The following is a 20,040-nucleotide window of genomic DNA, read 5'->3' as shown; positions in this document are numbered from 1 at the left end:
TTGCTTTAACGGTACATAATCCCATAATCAAAAAACATAATCACCATTTCCATTCCCAAGAATAATATTTAAATATAACATCTACCACTTTTAGGGCTGTCATTCAATATCAAACACGACATGATAAAATACAATGACTTGTTGTATTAAATACAAACACGATATGATATCTAATCGTGTCATTTTATTTAATCACTAACTTGTTTAGAAACATGCTAACCTACTCCCTTTCCACTAAAAACAATATATAACTTATATACACACATGTATAATTTTCTCCACAAACAAACATAGTCATATATATTTTTTAGCGACTAAATTTTACACTTTATAGAGTTTGAACTTATGATCCTTATTTCAAACATTAACCACCTTATCTCATCATCAAAGTAGGAATAACTACAGACATAGTAATATCTCACTCTGTCTAAGAGGTACATAGATCAAGAAATTGATCATAACGAGATCAAGACTACAAACATTTTTCTCCTTATAAAAGATTCAATTATGTTGTATGCTTCAAAATATAAGCATGGGCATACTATCTTCATTTTCTTACGAGAAAACGATGAAAAAAAGTTATACACTTTGATGTGTCATACGGATTGAATGATGAGTGTTATAGTGGTTAATCATATGAATGAATCATAATGTTCATGCAAGTCATACGACCTGTGTGTTGTATTAGATTGACCAGAAGTGACTAATGTATATCTAGACATCTAGCTAGAGGGCTGCGTTTGGATGAGCTAAAACTTCCATTTTAAAGCTTTTAAAGAAACTTTACCAAAAACTTTTTGCTTTTCAAAAATAGAATGAACAACATTTAAAGGCTCACCCAAACACCCTGTGTTAGTTAGTATGTGAGTTGTGTAAAAAATTGCTAAGGGCAGTATAGTAATTTTTTTAAAAAGGTCCAAGCTGTCCTACCAAATACTAATAATAATAATAATAAAGATTTAGAAAGAACGTGAACGATACGCGCAAACCCACCAGAGAGAGAGAGAGAGAGAGAGAAGAAAATAATAAAAGAAAAAGAAAAGTTAGTTTGGAGACGTTACCGGACTCGAACTGCTTTTATCCGCCGGAATTTGGGATTAATCTCACGTCCGGTTACTCTTCATTTCATTTCACTTCTCTCTTCAATTCTATTCACTCTCAAATTTATTATTAGCAAACACTGTGTGGTGTTTTATGGTTTCAATTTATACGTGGGTAGATTTAGGATCTGCAATTCAGAAAGGTGTATACGCCTCAAAAGAAGGTGTGGTCAGGCTAGCTGTCATCGCCTAGAGACGACAGTTCGAACCCTAATTCAAGCACTAGGGATAAGGGGTTTGCAATTGGTGGCGAGTCTACACCCAAGGGTTTGGTGTCCAACCTTATGGATCAGGATGCTGCTGCTGATAATAATATTAATAAGCTTGAGAAGGAGGTTAGTAACTATTAATGTTTTGTAATTGCTTGATTTGGATGGGTATTTCTCTTTTAGTCAGTAAATTGGGGCTAATTAGGTCTTTTTTGGGGATGTAAACATAATTACTGAACATGTGTGTTATTTTAATTTTCATAATAATAATTTAGGTGTTAGCAAAGGGTTGGGATTAATAGTGGACCGGGTTTTCGTTAGTAAATCGGGTCTAATTTGAGTCTCGGTAACTCGAAACAGGGGAAATTTGGGGTTTAAACAAAGGGTTGTCTTGGTTTGGGTCGGAACGGGTTTGGGTCGGATAGGGTTGAGATCAAAAACCCCTAAAAAGATAAATAAATAAAATCATAACTCAAAATATTAAAAAAAAAAAAAAAACTAAAACTAATATGCTTGTACTCGTTTGAAGGTAAAAAAAGCAAAATCAAACCGAAACCGAAAAATATCAATTGGACTTCTTTTTAACTCCAAACTTGATACAACTGATTTAGTTGTAAAATATGGAAATTTTCTTTTGTTACTGTTATTACTTTAATTTGTTTCTTTTATAATTAGTTAAAGGAAACACTGTTTACTTTTTGGTAGTAGATCGGGTCTAATTCGAGTCTCGGTAACCCGAAACAGTGAAAATTTGGGATTTTTAAACATAATAATAATGACGAGTTTTATGTTTAGTGAATGAATGCCATAATTGGGCTGCTTTAAGCACTGCAATTAGATTTTATATGTAAATGATTTATCTTTATAATATGGTATATCGTGGAAGTTGGAACAACCCTATGAGGAAAGTTTTGTATCTTTTGTTAGTGTTATTACTTCGATTTGTTTGTTTAGTTATTTTATTATATGTCTGTTTGGAAATCGAGTTTATCTGATTATTGGTTTACTTAAAGTTATATGAGTATCAATACAACATGGGGCTACTTCTAATCGAGAAAAAGGAATGGGTATCCAAAAATGAGCAATTTGAGCAAGCATTAGCGGAAACCAAGGAGCTTCTTCAACGAGAGCAAACCGCTCATCTTATAGCAATGTCAGAGGTGGAGAAACGGGAGGAGAAGTTAAGAAATGCATTAGGAGTTGAAAAACAGTGTGTTACTGAGGTTATATGTTCAACTATTTTTATTATCTTTGTTTATGTTAACTTGAACTTAAACCATGTTGTTGATAGTAATATTTAATGATTGGTTATTTCAGCTAGAGAAGAGTTTGCGTGAAATGCGGTCTGAATATGCAGAAATAAAGTTCAATGCTGATTCAAAGCTGGAAGAAGCACATGCATTGTCTGCCAGCATTGAAGGGAGGTCACTAGAAGTAGAGGCAAAATTACGTGCTGCTGATGCTAAGCTTGCAGAGGTTAGCAGGAAGTTATCAGAGCTTCAAAGAAAATCCGTTGAGGTCGAGGCAAAAGAAAGCTCACTTATGAGAGAAAGGATGTCGTTTAACAATGAGTATGCTTCACATCTTGTTAAAACTTATACTTTCACCATTTTGTTATTATTGAAATTTTTTATGCTATCTTTATGTCATCAGGAGAGACGCACATGACCGCAGTTTATCTCATCAAAGGGAAGATTTAAGAGAATGGGAGAAGAAATTACAAGAGGGAGAGGAGAAATTGGCTGAGCTTCGTAGAGTGATTAATCAAAGAGAAGAGCTGGCAAATGATAACGATAAAGTATTTAAACAGAAACAAATTGATCTTGAGGAAGCACGGAAGAAGATTGAAGTGGCTAATTCAGATTTGAAAGATAAAGAACATGAAATAAGCACAAGGATGAAAAACCTAGCTTTAAAAGAGAAAGTAAGTGTTCTAGGGTTTTGGCTAATTACCATCTGAAAAGTTGTGTATTTATAGCTAAATCTGTATGATTCTTCTGCAGGAAGCTGCTGCTATGAGAAAGAACTTGGAGGTAAAAGAAAAGGAATTACAAAAGCTAGAGGAGAAGCTAAACGTGAGAGAAAAAGTAAGTACTTGATTGTAAATAATTTGAATCTTATTGTCAATATGTACTTATAAATGTTTAATATCATCTCCTTGCAGGTAGAGATTCAAAAGCTTTTGGATGAACACAAGGCCATATTGGACAAAAAAACACATGACCTTGAGTTAGAAATGGAACAGAAGAGGACATCATTAGATGAGGATTTCAAAATCAAGGTTGCCGATGTGGAGAAAAAGGAAGTCGAAGTGAATCATTTGGAGGGTAAAATTGTAAAAAGAGAAGAGGCATTAGAAAAGAAACTAGAGAAAATTAAGGAGAAAGAGAAGGATGTTGCTTCAAAGTCAAAAGCTTTGAAGGAGAAAGAGAAATCCCTTAAAGATGAAGAGAAGAACTTAGAGAAAGAAAGGAAAGAATTAAGCAGTGAAATGGAGAATTTATCAAATCTCAAGACCGAGCTTGAGAAATTAACTGCTGAAATTGAAGAACAAAGGTTGAAAGTGGTTAAAGAACGGGAAATGCTTCAAGTAACAGAAGAAGAACGGGCTGAAGTTGCCCGTTTACAGATGGAATTAAAGCAAGAAATAGAGAAAACAAGGCAAGAAAGGGAATCAGTTCTGATTGAGAAGGAGAATCTGAAGCAAGAAAAGGAGAAATTTGAAAAAGAATGGGAAGAACTCGATGAGAAACGAGCCGAGATAAAGAAGGAATTGAAATCTGTTGCTGTGCAGAAAGAAAAAATGGAAAAATTGAATCGTTTAGAAGAAGAAAAATTGAAAAATCTGAGGTTGGAAACAGAGAGTTATGTGGAAAGAGAGTTGGAATCTTTGAAGTTAGCTAAAGAATCATTTGCTGCTAACATGGAGCACGAGAAATCTGTGTTATCAGAAACGTACAGCAGTAAAGAATCCCAAATGCTTCATGATTTTGAACTGAAGAAACAAGAACTCGAGACTGAATTGAGAAACCGAGAATTGGAGATTGAAAACCGCATGCGTGAACGTGAGAAATCATTTGAGGAATATAGAGAAAGAGAGTTAGCAAATGTGAAATACTTGAGTAATGTTGCAAGTCGAGAAATGGAAGAAATGAAACTAGAAAGAATAAGCTTAGAAAAGGAAAAACAAGATGTTCTTGCAAATCAGAAGCATTTAGAAGGTCAACAGCTTGAAATGAAAAGAGACATTGATGATCTTGTTGGGCTTAGCATGAAATTGAAAGACCAACGTGAACAATTCTTGAAAGAAAGAGAACGGTTTATTGCTTTTGTTGAGAAACAAAAGGGATGCATTGAATGTGGCGAGATAGTTTCTGCGTTTGTTCTATCTGATCTTCAATCATTAGCAGAAGATAAGACCACTGATAGTTTTTCTTTACCAAACTTAGCAGATGGTTATTTGAAAGAAGCGGTTCAGGTTACTTCTGAGAATAATAAACAGAATGTAGGGACTTCTATGGGTAATTCGGGAACACCTGGTTCTGGTAGTAAAACCTTAAACTGGTTGAAGAAATGTACATCTATATTCGCAGCAGGGAAGAAAATAGAAAATGAAGCCGGTGAAACAGAAACAGAAGCACAAGAGAAGCTTGTAGATGTTGGTGAAATACCAGAATATATACTGAGCTCAGAGGATGAACCTGAGCCTGAACCTGAAGTATCAGCTAGGGTTGCACCGGATTCTTCTGATGCCCAACGACAGGTCAACCAATCAGCCGGTGATGATCTTCAACACACCAACAGCCAATCAGATGAGATTGAAGAAGTTTCTCAGAAGACTGATGGGAATAAAGGTCAAATTAAGTCAATCAAGAAGCGGGTGACCAGGGCTACTCGTTCCAGGGCTACTACTGAGAGTTTTAATGGTGTTGCAGAGCACACAGTTAGCCAGGGGGTTTCAAAAGGTGGAAGCCGTAAGCGTGCAAGTGAACACGAGCCTGGACACAGTGAACAGTATGCCAGTGTTACAAATGGGCCCCGCAGGAACACGAGGCGGAAAGTTGCTAGAGATGTTGAGGCTCCAGTAAAAAGATACAACCTACGACGCGCTAAGGCGTAAGTGTAAATGATTCTATGCATGTTTTATTGTTGTTATATTATTCAAACCATCATTTACAACCTAACCTTTTGTGTCCGTTTTCATGTTAATCAGGGGAGGAGCTTCTGCAGCTAGTAACGGAACTTTGTCTAATCAAAGCGAAGAGAATGTTGTTGGTAGAAAGAGAAGAGCGCGCGGTTCAAATGCTCAGCCTGAAGACTCACAAGCCAGTGTATGCTTACTTCACTTCTTATTTTTGAAGAATATTAGATTATTGTTATTATTATTGATAATTGGTTTTGGAGGTGGCAGAAGGAGATTGTGGATAGGGAGGATGAGGTAGCAAAGAAGCTTCCAGAAGATATGACTTTAAGCGAAGAAGTGAACGGGACGCCTCAGCGTATCAGAGAGAATGGCAATGATGAACATGAGACTGGAACTCCTGGTGCGCAGAACCAGGAAGAAGATGGTGAAGATGAAGATGATTCTGAAGACGAAGAGACCGAACATCCTGGTGAAGTATCCATAGGAAGAAAGCTATGGACTTTTATCTCTACATGATGAGATGAGAGCATTATATAGTCAGTCAATATGCATAGAGTCCTAACAAGTCTTTCCTTTTTCTTTTTGGTGGTGAGAATTGTTTGTTGTGTTTTCTAGTGTCAGTCAGTCAGTAATTGTTTTTATGTAGCTAGGCTTCAGAAGTTATGGGGTTAGGTTGTTTTTGCAGTGAGAAGAGATGCTGCTGTTGCTGCTACATAAAATTCATGTAAAAACCTTCACTTGTTTTCGTTTTCTTGTGTGGTGCTTGCTTGTGACCTCTTTTCCCTTGCTACTTTGTTGTCAGATTGTTGTTGTCAATTTGCATCTTCTCCGTTTTCTGTCATTTTACTTGATATCATCTTTCACATCATGGCTATAAATTTGACGTGCCGAGTTATATAAAAAACATCATAACACCCCTCTAGGTTGGGTTACAATTTCTGGCATGGACTTGCCGGGTGTAGGCTTAACAGGTTGACGTATAAGACCTGTATAAATTCATGTCTAACCGGTTGAACACATGTTAGTGACCTGTTTAAGCTTGTTCGTATTATTTATTTATTAAAAAATAAAGTATACGCCCTACTTGGTAAATGGTATGATTTGATTTTAGACTTGTGGATTTTTGTTTCAAATATGTTAAGGAATGCGTATAAATCAAGACTTTTGGTAACTCTTGTTTCACAAAATATGTGATATTTATCGTGTTCCTAAACAGGTCGTATCGTGTAACATGTTTGTAAACATATTCACGTTTGGAAAATGTGACACGGTCTTGTGTTCAGGTCTAGCCCCACAAATAATCGTGTCTTATCATGTCGTGTTTGACCTGTTATTCACTTCAACATTACACTTGCAATTGACCATTTAACCCTATTAGTGTCTATAAGTTGTTGAAACCCGACCAAAGCATCCAAAACAAAGCAAGTTTGGCCAGTTTGAAATCCAAAAGGTTTTGTCCCATTTGGAGCCATCCTGTAAACCAAACTAACCGTTCATCTTTTGATACTTATATTATTCCTTTTTTTTTGAAAGCATGTAATTATATATGTATAATCACTAATTATCTTTATCTTTTAAAATATATCATTAACACAAAACAACAATTTAAAAAAATTCGGCTCAACCCGTAAAAACCAAAATGTCAACTCACCCAACTAACCAATTTAGTTTATCGTTTCCCAAAACTGCAGCTAGCGGTTCAGCAAGTAAAACTTTTCTAAAACTGGCTGAACTGGACCATGAAACAAAACGGGAAATGAGTCATCCAACATCAAAACTAAGAAAACTGAATTTCATCTTTACATGATTGGGGGCAAAATCATTCCAGACTAAAAATAATCCAACTACACATTTTCCTACACAAGGCAAGCTTATCAGTTTGTCATCTTCAACTACCCTATAGATTAGATGTTCCCATTTTCACAAGACAGCAAAAACAAAAACATCATCTATGACTCTATAAAACAAAACCTCCAACAGATCTATCCAAGTTTGGTATGCAAAACTCTGTACTTCCTTTACATTAAGCTATCCAACACAAACGTCAGCACGCTAATCCACATTTATGGTAACATGCTCACTTGCGGGCCCGGCTGCAAGCATCCCCCTATGCTTCTTTATATCCCTGAAAAATACAAAAATCAAATAATAAATTAATACAAACCACATTCTTGATCTGAAACCAGTAAATAACATGTTTAGCACGACTTACATGCAGCGAGGTATTTTGCAATCAGAATCTGTACATATTTGTGAGTGCAGCCTTAGTATTGACCATACGCGTCGACAAAATTTGCAATCAGCACGAGGTTTGACACTGTATCTAACAGCATGGCAAAAAAGTCTTCTTATTGTATTGCATTCTTTATACGCACATGGTATCCTATCACAGTCGGAGGCGTGCATTAAAGTATTCAGCACGATCTTAAACTGCATATAAGAAAACATTATTAGCATAAGTTGTAGAAAATATAACTATCTTAATTTTGTCAAACTGAATTTGTACCTGCCAATCTTTTTGCATCTGAAGTTGTAAACTTTCGGACCCACAGTCAATATCCAAGGAAGGTGGATATAATTTGTGAGGGTGATAAGCACCATGTCTCAGTCTGTAGCATGATTCACAAATATAATACTTAGGACAGGTGTCGCAATAGAAGCATTGCCCAACCACAACATCAGAATAACAAGCAGTACAAGTCGGTTTAGTAGCAGGCTTGTAGATTAAATGGTATAGAATCATCATAGACGAATATTTGGCACGCGAAAGTGTATCAAACTGAAAATGGGATTTCTGGCATTTGTTTAAAAATGCATCGCGCGTCTCAAAGAAACTGTTCACAAACACGTCATCTGTATCCTTGGTATCAACAGTCACATCATTCACTACCACCTGTAAAACCAATTAATTAAACAAAAACCAAATATATAGAAAATAACACAAAAGGGAAATAAAGGTCTAACCTCAGAGAGTTGATTTTTTTCACCCGAGTGACACGTGTGCAGTTTACTCTCAGATATATACTTATCAGCATTGAAACATCTGGCAATGAACATTGACATTATGACTTTAGAATGCCCAAAGAATAAAATATTAAAACAATATAGAGCTTCACGACATTATTTACCTAGAACACAGTTGAATCTTGTTGCAATGGCTGCAAAACCATCTACTTCCAGATAAGATAACTTCACGACAATGTGTGCAAATATGTTGTAAATGAACAATCATAAAGTTTTCCTTCACGGATAGAATAGTTGATCCCAACTGTAGAATATAAAATAAAATAAAAAAGAGAATTTCTTTAAAAAATTAAGCTTAAAGTTGTAACCTTATGCATTACTAAGACATCCTTAACAGCAATATCAGCTTTGTCCTGTCCCATAGCTTTCAAAACTCTCTTGTTAGGTAACTTGCTCTGCAATCCACCAGGAGCAGTTTCTTCTAGTTCAAGTGTCCTAACATAATTTTCAGCAGCAACTGACCAATAATCACCATCAAAATAAGGCAAACGGGCTGCAGTTATCTTCATATTATTCCCCTCTCCACCAGAAACAAAAAACTGATTGTAGAAATTAGTGTGGTCAATAACAACATTAGCTTCTGTTGCTTTCTTTAACATCGACTTATACCTGCACATAAAACACACACATTTGAACACTAAAGAAACCAAAACTCAAAACTATTATAAAAATTTGATTTAAAAAAAATGAGATACCACTGGCGTAGCTTATCCTGCTTTGGTGTCCTCTGAGTCTCGGGATGGCAGTAAAAAATGTAATCTTCCCCTTTTACAAGAGGACAGCCCAAATGTAACAGGTGGTAAAACCTCGTTTCTTGCAATAATCAAGGTATCCAGTCTGTTTTCCATGGTTTCACATTATTAGCATAAAGAATTAAAAGTATACAAAAAAAAACTATTTACAGAAGTTTCAGAAAGGAAAAAAGAGAAGTACCAGTATTTCATGATAAACGAAGGTCCGAAGAGATTCACCGGTCACACATTTTCTCTCGGGTCTAAAGTACTTTACAGAATCAAGATACGAGATATACACACACCGATTATTCGGGCCACCACATTCTGATCCAAATTCCTGAACACACATTCCAAATAGGCACACATCTACCCCTTCTATTTTCTGGAACAAAAAAATTAACTGATGGAAAAATAATAATGTCAGATAACCAGTTTACAACATACATAACTAGCACAATATTTGTAATTTAATCTTACCTTTGACCTGTATGTAAATCCAGATGGATAATCTTCTCCGTGAAGTATGCTTCTAAACTTCTGCCTAACTTCCAACTGTTTCTCAACAGATACAACTACTCTCACAACAAGACCTTCAGCCATAGGTACCTACATAAACAGACAAATTCTAGATTCGTGAAGCTGAATAAATTTAAATGTATTATATTCAGATTTAAGGTATATGAGTAATTTTACCTCACTTGGTTTGATTCCAGACACTTTTGCCATTTCTTGTCTTTCTTGATTAAGACGTTCGAACAGTCTTTGTTCAATGTGATCACTTAAATTAGTTCTCGGTAAATCTTTTGCTCCAGAAGCAGTGGATTGTGGTAATGGGACACGAATTCCACTTTCTAATTCTTGTAAATAACATTTAGGGCAAATATATTCTGCTTTACCTTCAACGTCTTTTTCATCATTGTAAAGACCGCATATTCTATGCTGCCAGTTTTGACACTTGTCACAAAGAACCCACTGCAAAAAAAAGACGAGTCTGTTAAATCCAGGGGCTAAACTTGTATAAAACAAAAACCCCAATTGCGTTTGGTTAAAAACTTAAACCTAAACTTACCGAGTCCTCTCTTTCCTCATCATTTCGCGCCCTTTGTAGATTTGATTTGGGCATAAGATACCCATACCCACGCATTATAATATTATTCCCATGAGTTCCCCTGTAACATGATACACAGAAACAATAGCGTGTGCCAATTTCACCGGTTGTTCGATAATACCCAACGTTGATGAACAATACATTGGTGTAGGGGCAAACACAAGCTTATCATTTGAACATAGTTGGCATGTATTGGGACCAATTGAAGGTGCTCTGTTTTGTGATGAAGCCTGCATTAATGTGTTTTATATTAGAATCCATAAGTTTAATTAAACAAAAACATTAAAAAAAAAATAATGACAAACAAACCTTTTGAGATGTAAAACTCAACAAATGCGCTTTAATTTGATCTGCAGTAAAAAAATCAGCCAAAGATACAGAGGCACTCGGTATCTTGTTCTTCTCAGGCTCCAACTGTGAGTCATTATCAGTCAAAGATGCGGTTTTTATTTTGGTCTTATTTGTTTCTAGGACCGAATCACAATCCATCGTAGACACATTTGGTGTCATGAATTTATTTGAATTTAAATCCGCCTCATCAGCACCGGATTTTTCTTTTTCATCAATGATCATTTCTTTTGAAGAATGATGATCAGAAAATAACTGGGCCGATTTAACTATTTCATTAACAGTCAAAGATGCGGTTTTTATTTTGGTATGATCTGATTCCAGGACCGAATCACAATCAACCATAGACACATCTGGTGTTATGGATTTATTTGAAGTTAAATCTGCCACATCAGCACCAGAACTTGAATCAGTGTTTGCTTTTATTATGGCCTCCCCGGATTTCTCTTTTCCATCAATGATCATTTCTTTTGAAGAAAGATGATCATGATCAGAGCATAACTGGGGCGATTTCATCATTCCATTATCAGTCAAAGTTGCAACTTTTGTTTTGGTGCCCAAATCACAATCAACCACAGACACATTTGGTTCATGGGTTTATTTGAATTTAAATCTGCCACATCGGAACCAGAAGTTGTTTCATTATTAGCTTCTACTATGGCCTCTCCAGATTTCTCTTTTTCATAGGTGATCATATCTTTTGAAGAAAGATGATCAGAAGATAACTGAGGCGAATTCATCATTTCATTGTTTACAATATTACAACTCTGTTTTACCACTTTTAATTTCTTTTGATCGCGTACCCTATGGGCTTTCTTCCTCTGGTTATCATCCATAACATCTTCCTGAACAGTTGAACTCTCCAGAATTGGATATTTCAGCATCTGATTGTTGGCAATATTATGAGTCTGATTTACCACCGTTGATTCCAGTTGATCATGTGCACCGTTGACTGTCCTTTTCTGCTCATCACCATTAGCATCTTCCCCAATTGTTGAGCTATCCGACTTTGGATATTTAATCATTACATTATTTGCAGCGGATAACTCTGATTTACCATTGCCGATTCCTGTTGATCAAATACACTGTTGACTTCCCTTCTTTGGTCAACATCCATTGCATCTTCCTCAACTGTTGAACCATCCGACTTTGGACAATTCGCTGTTTCATCGTTTACAACATCATCATTACTCCGACACACCACGGTTAATTCCTGTGGATCGTGTGTGCCATTGACTTCCTTTGTCTGGTCATCACCCATAGCATCTTCCCCAACGTTTGAACTATTCAACTTTGGATATTTCAGTATTTCATTGTTTGCAATAAGATCACTCTGATCTACCACTGTCGGTTCCTGTTGATCATTGGTAGCATCTTCCCCAACTACTGAACTATCCAGCATTGGATATTTCAACATTTCATTGTTGGCAATTTGATCACTTTGATTTAGCACAGTCGATTCCTGTTGATCGTGTGCACCATCGACTCCCTTTCTCTGCTCATCGTCTAAAGCATCTTCCACAACTGCTGAACTATCCAACTTTGCATAGTTTATCTTCTCACTGTTTACAACAACATTATCACTCTGACTTACCACCGTTAATTCCTGTTGATCGTGTGCACCATCTACTTCCCTTCTCTGCTCATCATCCATAGCATCTTCCACAACTGCTGAACTATCCGACTTTGGATACTTCAACATTTCATTGTTTGCGACATTATCACTCTGGCTTACTACTGTTGATTCTTGTTGATCATGTGCACCATTGACTTCCCTTCTCTGCCCATCATCATCCATAGCATCTTCCCCAACTGCTGAACTCTCCGTCTTTGGACGATTGATCATTTCGTTGTTTACAGCATTATCACTCTGATCATCATCCATAGCATCTTCCCCAACTGCTGAACTCTCCGTCTTTGGACGATTGATCATTTCGTTGTTTACAGCATTATCACTCTGATCATCATCCATAGCATCTTCACCAACTGTCGAACTATCCGGCTTTGGATATGTCATTATATCATTGTTTGAAACATTACCATTCTGATTTACCTCTTTCACTTCATGTTCATCATGTGCACCATTGGCTTTACTTATCTGATCATCATTCATAGAACCTTCACCAACTGTTGAACTATCCAACTTTGGACGTTTCGTCAATTCATTTTCTACAACATTATCACTCTGGTTCACCAATACTAATTCCTGTTGATCGCTTGCACCATTGACTTCCTTTCTTTGGTCATCACCCGTAGCATCGTCCACAATTTCTGAACTATCCGACTTTGGATAATTCATCATTCCATTGTTTGCAACATTACCATTCTGATTTACCACCGTTAATTCATGTTGATCATGCGCACCATCGACTGCCCCTCTCTGCACATTATTCATATCATCTTCCCCAACTTTTGAGCTCTCCAACTTTGGATATTTTGTAGGTAACACATCTAAAAGAGTTACAGTACTAGTGGGGCCTGTATTATCGGTGTCCTCTAATTGCTCAAGCTTCCTTTTTCTAGATTCCAACTGAAAACTACCAGCAATGGCAGAAGAAGACCTTGCAGGTCCACAAACACTGCAATCTAAATCCTTTCACTTGTCAAAATGGGATGCCAGTTCAAGATGCAGATGGCACTTGCACAAGTTCGCCTGGCATTCTGCTTCATGCATATAATCCTGAAATGAAACATCTTTTCTCAAGTTTGCTGGCATACCCTTGTACATTACATATGCACCTAGCACCTTAAAAGCATATGCATCACTAGCTTCTGTGAGGTTATGGAAACTCTGTTGGACATTGCACGGATTCGAAAGTTTGCTGGCATACCCTTGTACATTACATATGCACCTAGCACCTTAAAAGCATATGCATCACTAGCTTCTGTGAGGTTATGGAAACTCTGTTGGACATTGCACGGATTCGAATAAGGAGATTGCACATCATCCACCGATAAAAACGGATGGTCCATGTTGTAAGTGCTTATGTATTGACCTATTGGTAACAAAAACACAAAACAGAATATTAGGTTGATGTCAGACACATATGGTTCTCGGACAGATTATGTTAAGAAAGAAACATACTGTTATGAAAAGGTTGTTGTTGGAATGAACTTATTGCTGTTAGACTATCAAAAGCTTCAGTATCTGATATAATATCACCATAAGAACATGCAGTGATGGTTGAAACCTGTTCAGGTGAAGTAATTATGTCCAAATCGCTCTGTTTTACACCCAATGGAGAAATTAAAGGCGTTCCACCATAAGCAGCATTTTGGATATACTCGTTATATGTTGCACCTGTACAAGTGAACAATCCCATCATGAATGACATTAAACACAAATGATTATAAGTGTTGAGTCAAAAGAAAGATTGAAAAACATACCTCCACAAAAAGTAGGATTATATATGTTGACAGCAGCAGGACTATAACCACTATATCCCAAATTCAGGTCACTTTGAGGCGAAAAATATGAATTTGAGACCAACAAGTCTGGCAAAGATGTATGTGAGGATATTATCTGATGAAGATTAGCATCCTGCACCTCTTGATGAATAAAGTTCTGCAAACCCGGTTTACAATTTTAACAGTATTTAAAAGTATAAAAGTTCAACTATGAAAACAGCGTATGCAATAAAAATAAGCTAATTTACACCTTTGAAACACAGAAACTCAATTTCAATATACATACTCGTAAGGCTAAAATAAGCCTAGAATCCATTTGCACGCAGTTCATTTACCCCTTTTGCTAAGACTTTTCAACAAGCAAAAAATCAGAAGTATCCCAACTACGATTCAATTAACTACAATCTACAAAAACTATAACTGAATAGATCTAGCATAAATCATACGACAAACAACCAATTTGGAGAATTAATCTCAAAGGGTGCATCGGAACCCCAAATCTTGTTCCGATTTGATCATTAAGGGACTGATTACAACCAAATTGCAACAATCAATTCTACTTAACAAAAAGAACAAGCAAGCATGTCTTTAGAGTATCTAAAATAATCAATTACCATATGAATCGTCATCAATTCATATAGCATACAACCGATTCGATAAACAAAACCGAAACGGCGAATCGGAGCCCTATATCTTCAAATCGATGTGATTAGTACTGTATTAACTAGTTGAATCATATATACATAATCATCCACATTGTATTATCAATTCAACTTACAACCGATTTGGAGATTTTTTATTAAAAGGGTGCAATCGGAACCCTAAATCTGGTTCCGATTCGATCATTAACTTACTAATTACAACCAAATTTCATCAATCAATTCTACTTAACAAAAAGAGCAATCGCACACGTTTTTGAGTATCTACAAACAACCATTACCATACAAATCGATCAAAAATCATCTAGCATACAACCGATTCGCAAAACGTAATCGAAACGGCGAATCGGAGCCCTAAATCTTCTAACTGCTGCAATTTTTACAGTATTAACTAGTTTCACCCTGATTCCAAACTACAACTTTCACACATAACGATCCACATTGTAACGCCAAATGAAGTTACAAAACAGAACAAGAACACTAACCTTGGTATTATCGATAGAAGTCGGAAACCGGCGGTTCAAGTGACTAATAAGGTTGGATGCCCAATTCTCACCCTCAGTTGTCTCCATATAATTCTTGGCACTAAAGATATATATAAAAACACACATATTAATTAATCACACAAAACATTAAATGCACCATATTCATTCATTCATTAATCCCCCATATTATGCAATTCTATGTGCCACTTTATTCCCAAAAGTTAAAAAGTAATCAAACAACACCATATTATTAACACACTTACTTACAACACTATTCTTAACATATATAATAAAACCTTAAATAACCCAAACAAGACCAACAAACTTACATGTTTCCGATAAACTCATTAACATTATCAGACCCACAACGTCCAATGTTGTTATTCTTGAACCGGTCTTCTATATGATGACCCAATTCGTAAACCATTCTCTCATAATTTCAAATCACAAGAACCCAATTCCAAGATTCAATTTGGGAGATGGGTTTTCAATAATATTGCGAAATAGCACGAATTTGATTGAGATTGAATAACGAATTTAGGAACCCTAGTTTTGTAATGGCGTTAAAATAAAAGGGGGGAAGTGGGTTTTATTTGGTGTTACAAGAATCGTTGGTTTGTATGTTGGAATTGTAATTGGAATTGGAAGTATGAATTGTTTGATTTGTGGATAATGATGATAATAATAACTAACTAGGTTTTTTTTTTCTTATGTTGTTTTGTATGAAGAAGAAAGAACCTTGGTTTGTGAGATTATTATTAATGATTAATTAAGGGATAATGGCGCCAAAGTTTAGTGTCATGTTTGGGATTAATTTTGGTTGATTGGTAAGTTAGAGATTTTATAAGTTTTATTTTTTTTAATTAATCAGACCTGCTTTATATAAATTCATTTATGTCATGATGTTGGCAAACATGATATTTGATAAAGACGTATTTGTGTTTGTTTATGGTATTGTTAAAGACAAGTTATGGAATATTTTATTTTTGTACCATGTTTATATATGGTATATGTCAAAACTGTACAAAAATAACAAACTTGGATTTGTTTTTCTTTGAGTTATTATTTATCAATATGGATCTATTTGGGTACCCCCTTCAACTTACTTTTTCATTTCAATCTGTTTAAAGTATTTAATCGGGTAGGCAAAAGAGTAGTAGTACTCGAGTAGTGAAGAGGAGAGGGTGTGTTCAAATGGGCTCGCAATATTTACCTACCAAATCATCCATCATCTTTATAATTATTAAAAAAACAATACAAAGAACAGTTTTACGCTCTGCGCCCGATTTTCATTTAAGGAGGGAAATGAAAGGAATTGTTGTGTTCCTGAGTTTCATTTAAGGAAAGAAAGAACAAAATGTTGGAATACTGTATGCCCGAGACACATAATTAGGTTAATGTGGCTAGTTATGTTTGATCCAAGTCGGGTCATACCCAATAACGAGTTAGACACACACCAATTATGTATTTGTTAAGATAAGATCTATAAGACAAATACAGAACACGACGCATTCAGAAAATCGGGTTTCTGAATACTTACTTGAAAGTGTTAAATAAATTAATTGGTTAATTTATTTATTCAAATAATTATTATTGGAATGATTATTTAAATATGTGTTCTTTTATAAAATGGTTTATAAAAGATGGGGTGTTTATATATATTTTATAAAGTATAAAATAAATAAAATAAAAAAAAAATAATAATAATAATAATTATTGGGGCCGGTTTTAGGGTGGGCCCCACACCCCAATGTCTTGGTCAAATTTTGTCATGTATTTGGTGGAAGTTGAGTAAAGGTTACTTGACTAAAAACTAACATGATGAATGAAAGGATTTGAAAAGGTTGAGTGTGAATATATAGATATTCTTTCAAGTAACCAAATACACTTTCAAGTAACAAAAGAAACACCACTCTCTTTTCTCTCTTGTTTTGGGTTCGGCCGAAAGCCAAGAAAGGAGGTTCGGGTCTCGGTTTCTCGTGTTCAAGCTTCCTAATATAGCTCGGTGTGTGTTGGAGGCTCGGGGTATATTCCGTTTGAGGATTTTCCTTTTGAAAGTCTAGCATCAACATCATCATCTTCTTCAACATCAACTACACTCTTAAAGGGTTAAGAATGTAAGTGTTTATAACTTTGATAGTTTAGTTTTTCCGTATCATTTGATCCTTGCTTCGGGTTTCTAATATATAGATTATTGGTAATCTTATGACATGAATAAACTAGGTTGTTCATGAACACATCTTATATAAACTTGTAATATATACATATATATAAACACATGGATACATATGTTTAGTTTGTAAATATCACGCTTCCGCCTTAATTGTGACTAGTTAAATGGTTAACTAAGTTTAAAATATCCATAGAAATCCAACAAATGGCATCAAGAGCCGGGATACGGGAAACTAGGCTTCGGGTTTTCGGTTTTATATTTTTCCCTTGAAAGATTTTATACAAAAAATTAACATGCATATTTTTTTTGTATTTAATCTAGTTATTTTTTTTGGCTTTGTTCAAAAAAAATATATATAAAACCGAGTGAAATGGGCCGAAGCCCATTTTGGATGAATGGGCCGAAGCCCATAAGACCTTTCATTGGGCCGAAGCCCATGTGTTTTGGACATGTGGGCCGAAGCCCATAATCGAGTTATTGGGTCAAGCCCAAATGGGTTGGGCTAGGCCCGATAAGGTCGAGGTTTTTTTGGAACGGGTTCCTAAGACATAACGGGTTATGTTTGTTAAAACTAGACCGAGCCGTAGACCAAATGGATGTTTGTTGTGATTGTTATTAATTATTCAAAGTTTCGGTTTGTAATAATTAATTAAGGGCAGTTTTGTAATTATTTATTCATATGGGTATGTAATAAATAGTTTATTTGTAATATCTTTATTTTATAGAAAAAATGTATTAGGACATTTGTTTTGTAAATTTAAAGAAGATTGCAAAATTGGAAGTTTGGGCCTTATTGGGCGGGGTATGGTGATAATGGGTCTCACAAGCCCATTAAGGGATTCAAGCCCAAAAGGACCTAAGCCCACCTATTGAGCCCAAATGGAAGCTTATGGAAGCTAAGGCCCAAGTTCAAGCCCAATGGATCACAACGGGGTTGAAGAAGATGCTCGAAGCATTTGGATGCGGGATCGAGTGGGAGCTACAACATCCATGTGTCATGTGTCCCTTAGGATCGGACCTAAGACACACACTTGTTTCGGCTAACAAGTGTGGTCTAACTTAGTGGCTCATGTCTAGTATAATTGTGTATGCTTGTTAATTGATTGTTTGATTGTGTGGTTGTTAGATATTAGGATATCAACTTCGTCACATAGAATTAATTAACAAAGCATAAAACGGGTTCTAATAATTATCGGTAATTACGTGACACGTAGTTTAATAAAATGGATTTATTAACTAGCCGTCTCACGCCCATAATAAAATGGTTTTATTATAAATTAGAATTTTGAAAATGGTTTCAAAATAATCATGTTACTAAATGCATGTTAGAACATGATTTAAAGTTTTACAACTAGAATTATTAAAACTAAAAAATCCCTTTTAAAATTAAGGATAACAAGTTAAACACCATCCTTTTGTATAACGCTTAACATATTAGTAAGCTCTTAGTGGGAAAAAGGTCACCTAACCGCGTAGAGTAAATTAATATGTTGAGGTAATATTGGCATATAAATGGGAAAAAGGTCACCTAACCGTTTGTATGTTAATATTACAAGTTGATACAAGTAGGACGACTTAAATTAGAACCATGTGAAGAGGGTCACCCAAACATGGGGTCTAATAGGTGTTGATGGGATTAACATGCCGACACGAAATATGATTTCGAACCGGTCCCATAAACTCTAGAAGTTGCAAAAGGGTTTGCAATTGTTATGAATAACTACCTTGATAAACCGACAATGGGAAAAAGGTCACCTAACCGGAGTCGGGTTTATCGTTGGATTCTAGATTTTAATTATTAATTATATTTGGTATATATAAAAGGGTATTAATAATTAAAAAGGTAAAACACTAAAATGAACTTAATTAAAATTCTGCAGATGGCCGCACACGTCGACGACAACATAATCCCTAACGTCCAAAATGTATCTCTCCGATCTATTCTCGCTAAAGACCGTCTTAACCACAATAACTTTTCGGATTGGTTCCGAAATTTAAGGATTGTTCTAAAACAAGAAAAAAAATATCATGTTTTGGAAACACCTATCCCCAATGAACCGGAAGAGGGAAGTGAGGTCGAATATATGAATTGGGTCCAACACACGGAAGATTCCATTCAAGTGTCATGCCTCATGTTGGCGACTATGGTTCCCGAAATCCAAAAGGATTTCGAAAACCATAATGCGTACGACATGATTACTCAACTTAAGGAAATGTTCCTTAAGCAATCAAGAGTTGAAAGGTTCGAAACGGTTCGAGCCTTGCATGCATGTAGAATGGATGATAATCAACCAGTTTCAACTTATGTGCTTAAGATGAAAAGTTACATTGATCGCCTCGCCAAGCTCAATTGTCCCATCTCAAAAGAGTTAGCAACGGATTTGATCCTTAACTCTTTGTCGAAAAGGTTCGACACTTTCGTGTTGAATTATAACATGAACGGGTGGGACAAAAACATTGGAGAACTTCACTCAATGCTTAAAACAGCCGAGGCGAGCATGGGCAAAAGGGTTTTACCCGTGTTTGCGATCAATGAAGGTAGATCCAAGAATCGATCTCAACCCAATCCTAAGGCTAAGGTAGCAAAAAGAAAGGGTCCTCCTGTGCATCTTAAGGGTAAGGGCAAATCACCGGTTATGGCAAAGAAA

At 35.8% G+C, this 20,040-nt stretch overlaps 3 protein-coding genes and 1 pseudogene across 4 annotated transcripts; 1 reads left to right on the top strand and 3 right to left on the bottom strand.

The window, feature by feature from the left end:
* Nucleotides 1-1,170: 1,170 nt before the first annotated feature.
* On the top strand, nt 1,171-6,258 carry LOC143636077 (nuclear matrix constituent protein 1-like). The gene is made up of 8 exons (XM_077103761.1): nt 1,171-1,435; nt 2,323-2,532; nt 2,627-2,880; nt 2,963-3,233; nt 3,313-3,396; nt 3,474-5,425; nt 5,523-5,640; nt 5,721-6,258. The coding sequence occupies exons 1-8, from the start codon at nt 1,385-1,387 to the stop codon at nt 5,967-5,969; spliced, it is 3,189 nt and encodes a 1,062-aa protein (XP_076959876.1). The 5' UTR covers nt 1,171-1,384; the 3' UTR covers nt 5,970-6,258.
* A 973-nt stretch (nt 6,259-7,231) lies between these two features.
* On the bottom strand, nt 7,232-11,288 carry LOC143636076 (histone acetyltransferase HAC12-like; annotated as a pseudogene). Its single transcript, XR_013154181.1, has 12 exons — nt 10,629-11,288; nt 10,281-10,549; nt 9,905-10,183; nt 9,689-9,817; nt 9,411-9,611; nt 9,173-9,314; nt 8,786-9,086; nt 8,582-8,721; nt 8,418-8,496; nt 7,960-8,346; nt 7,666-7,883; nt 7,232-7,578 (listed from the first exon to the last, which is right to left on the bottom strand). The product of XR_013154181.1 is annotated as a histone acetyltransferase HAC12-like (transcript).
* A 403-nt stretch (nt 11,289-11,691) lies between these two features.
* LOC143636026 (uncharacterized) lies at nt 11,692-13,472 on the bottom strand. Its single transcript, XM_077103720.1, has 2 exons — nt 13,094-13,472; nt 11,692-13,045 (listed from the first exon to the last, which is right to left on the bottom strand). The coding sequence occupies exon 2, from the start codon at nt 12,967-12,969 to the stop codon at nt 11,692-11,694; it is 1,278 nt and encodes a 425-aa protein (XP_076959835.1). The 5' UTR covers nt 12,970-13,045; nt 13,094-13,472.
* On the bottom strand, nt 13,407-15,893 carry LOC143636025 (uncharacterized). Its single transcript, XM_077103719.1, has 5 exons — nt 15,549-15,893; nt 15,220-15,319; nt 14,055-14,232; nt 13,753-13,968; nt 13,407-13,663 (listed from the first exon to the last, which is right to left on the bottom strand). Exons 1-5 carry the CDS (start codon nt 15,644-15,646, stop codon nt 13,407-13,409), a joined length of 849 nt encoding a protein of 282 aa, XP_076959834.1. The 5' UTR covers nt 15,647-15,893.
* Between the last annotated feature and the right edge of the window lie 4,147 nt (nt 15,894-20,040).

This window comes from Bidens hawaiensis, unplaced genomic scaffold (genome assembly GCF_021521415.1).
Source record: "Bidens hawaiensis isolate Kalapana, Puna unplaced genomic scaffold, B.hawaiensis_p1.1 tig00007761_1, whole genome shotgun sequence".
In the NCBI taxonomy this organism is placed as follows: Eukaryota; Viridiplantae; Streptophyta; class Magnoliopsida; order Asterales; family Asteraceae; genus Bidens; species Bidens hawaiensis.
This window is presented reverse-complemented; position numbering and strand designations above follow the sequence as displayed.

What these genes read in the sequence shown, in the direction of transcription:
- LOC143636077 (XM_077103761.1), top strand. Translation starts at nt 1,385, where the DNA reads ATGGATCAGGATGCTGCTGCTGATAATAATATTAATAAGCTTGAGAAG. An exon ending in TTAATAAGCTTGAGAAGGAG is followed by an intron (nt 1,436 to 2,322) that starts GTTAGTAACTAT and finishes GTTTACTTAAAG; the next exon opens with TTATATGAGTATCAATACAA. An exon ending in AAAAACAGTGTGTTACTGAG is followed by an intron (nt 2,533 to 2,626) that starts GTTATATGTTCA and finishes TGGTTATTTCAG; the next exon opens with CTAGAGAAGAGTTTGCGTGA.
- LOC143636026 (XM_077103720.1), bottom strand. Translation starts at nt 12,969, where the DNA reads ATGATGAATTATCCAAAGTCGGATAGTTCAGAAATTGTGGACGATGCT.
- LOC143636025 (XM_077103719.1), bottom strand. Translation starts at nt 15,646, where the DNA reads ATGGTTTACGAATTGGGTCATCATATAGAAGACCGGTTCAAGAATAAC. An exon ending in AATGAGTTTATCGGAAACAT is followed by an intron (nt 15,320 to 15,548) that starts GTAAGTTTGTTG and finishes ATATATCTTTAG; the next exon opens with TGCCAAGAATTATATGGAGA. An exon ending in CTTCTATCGATAATACCAAG is followed by an intron (nt 14,233 to 15,219) that starts GTTAGTGTTCTT and finishes CCGGGTTTGCAG; the next exon opens with AACTTTATTCATCAAGAGGT.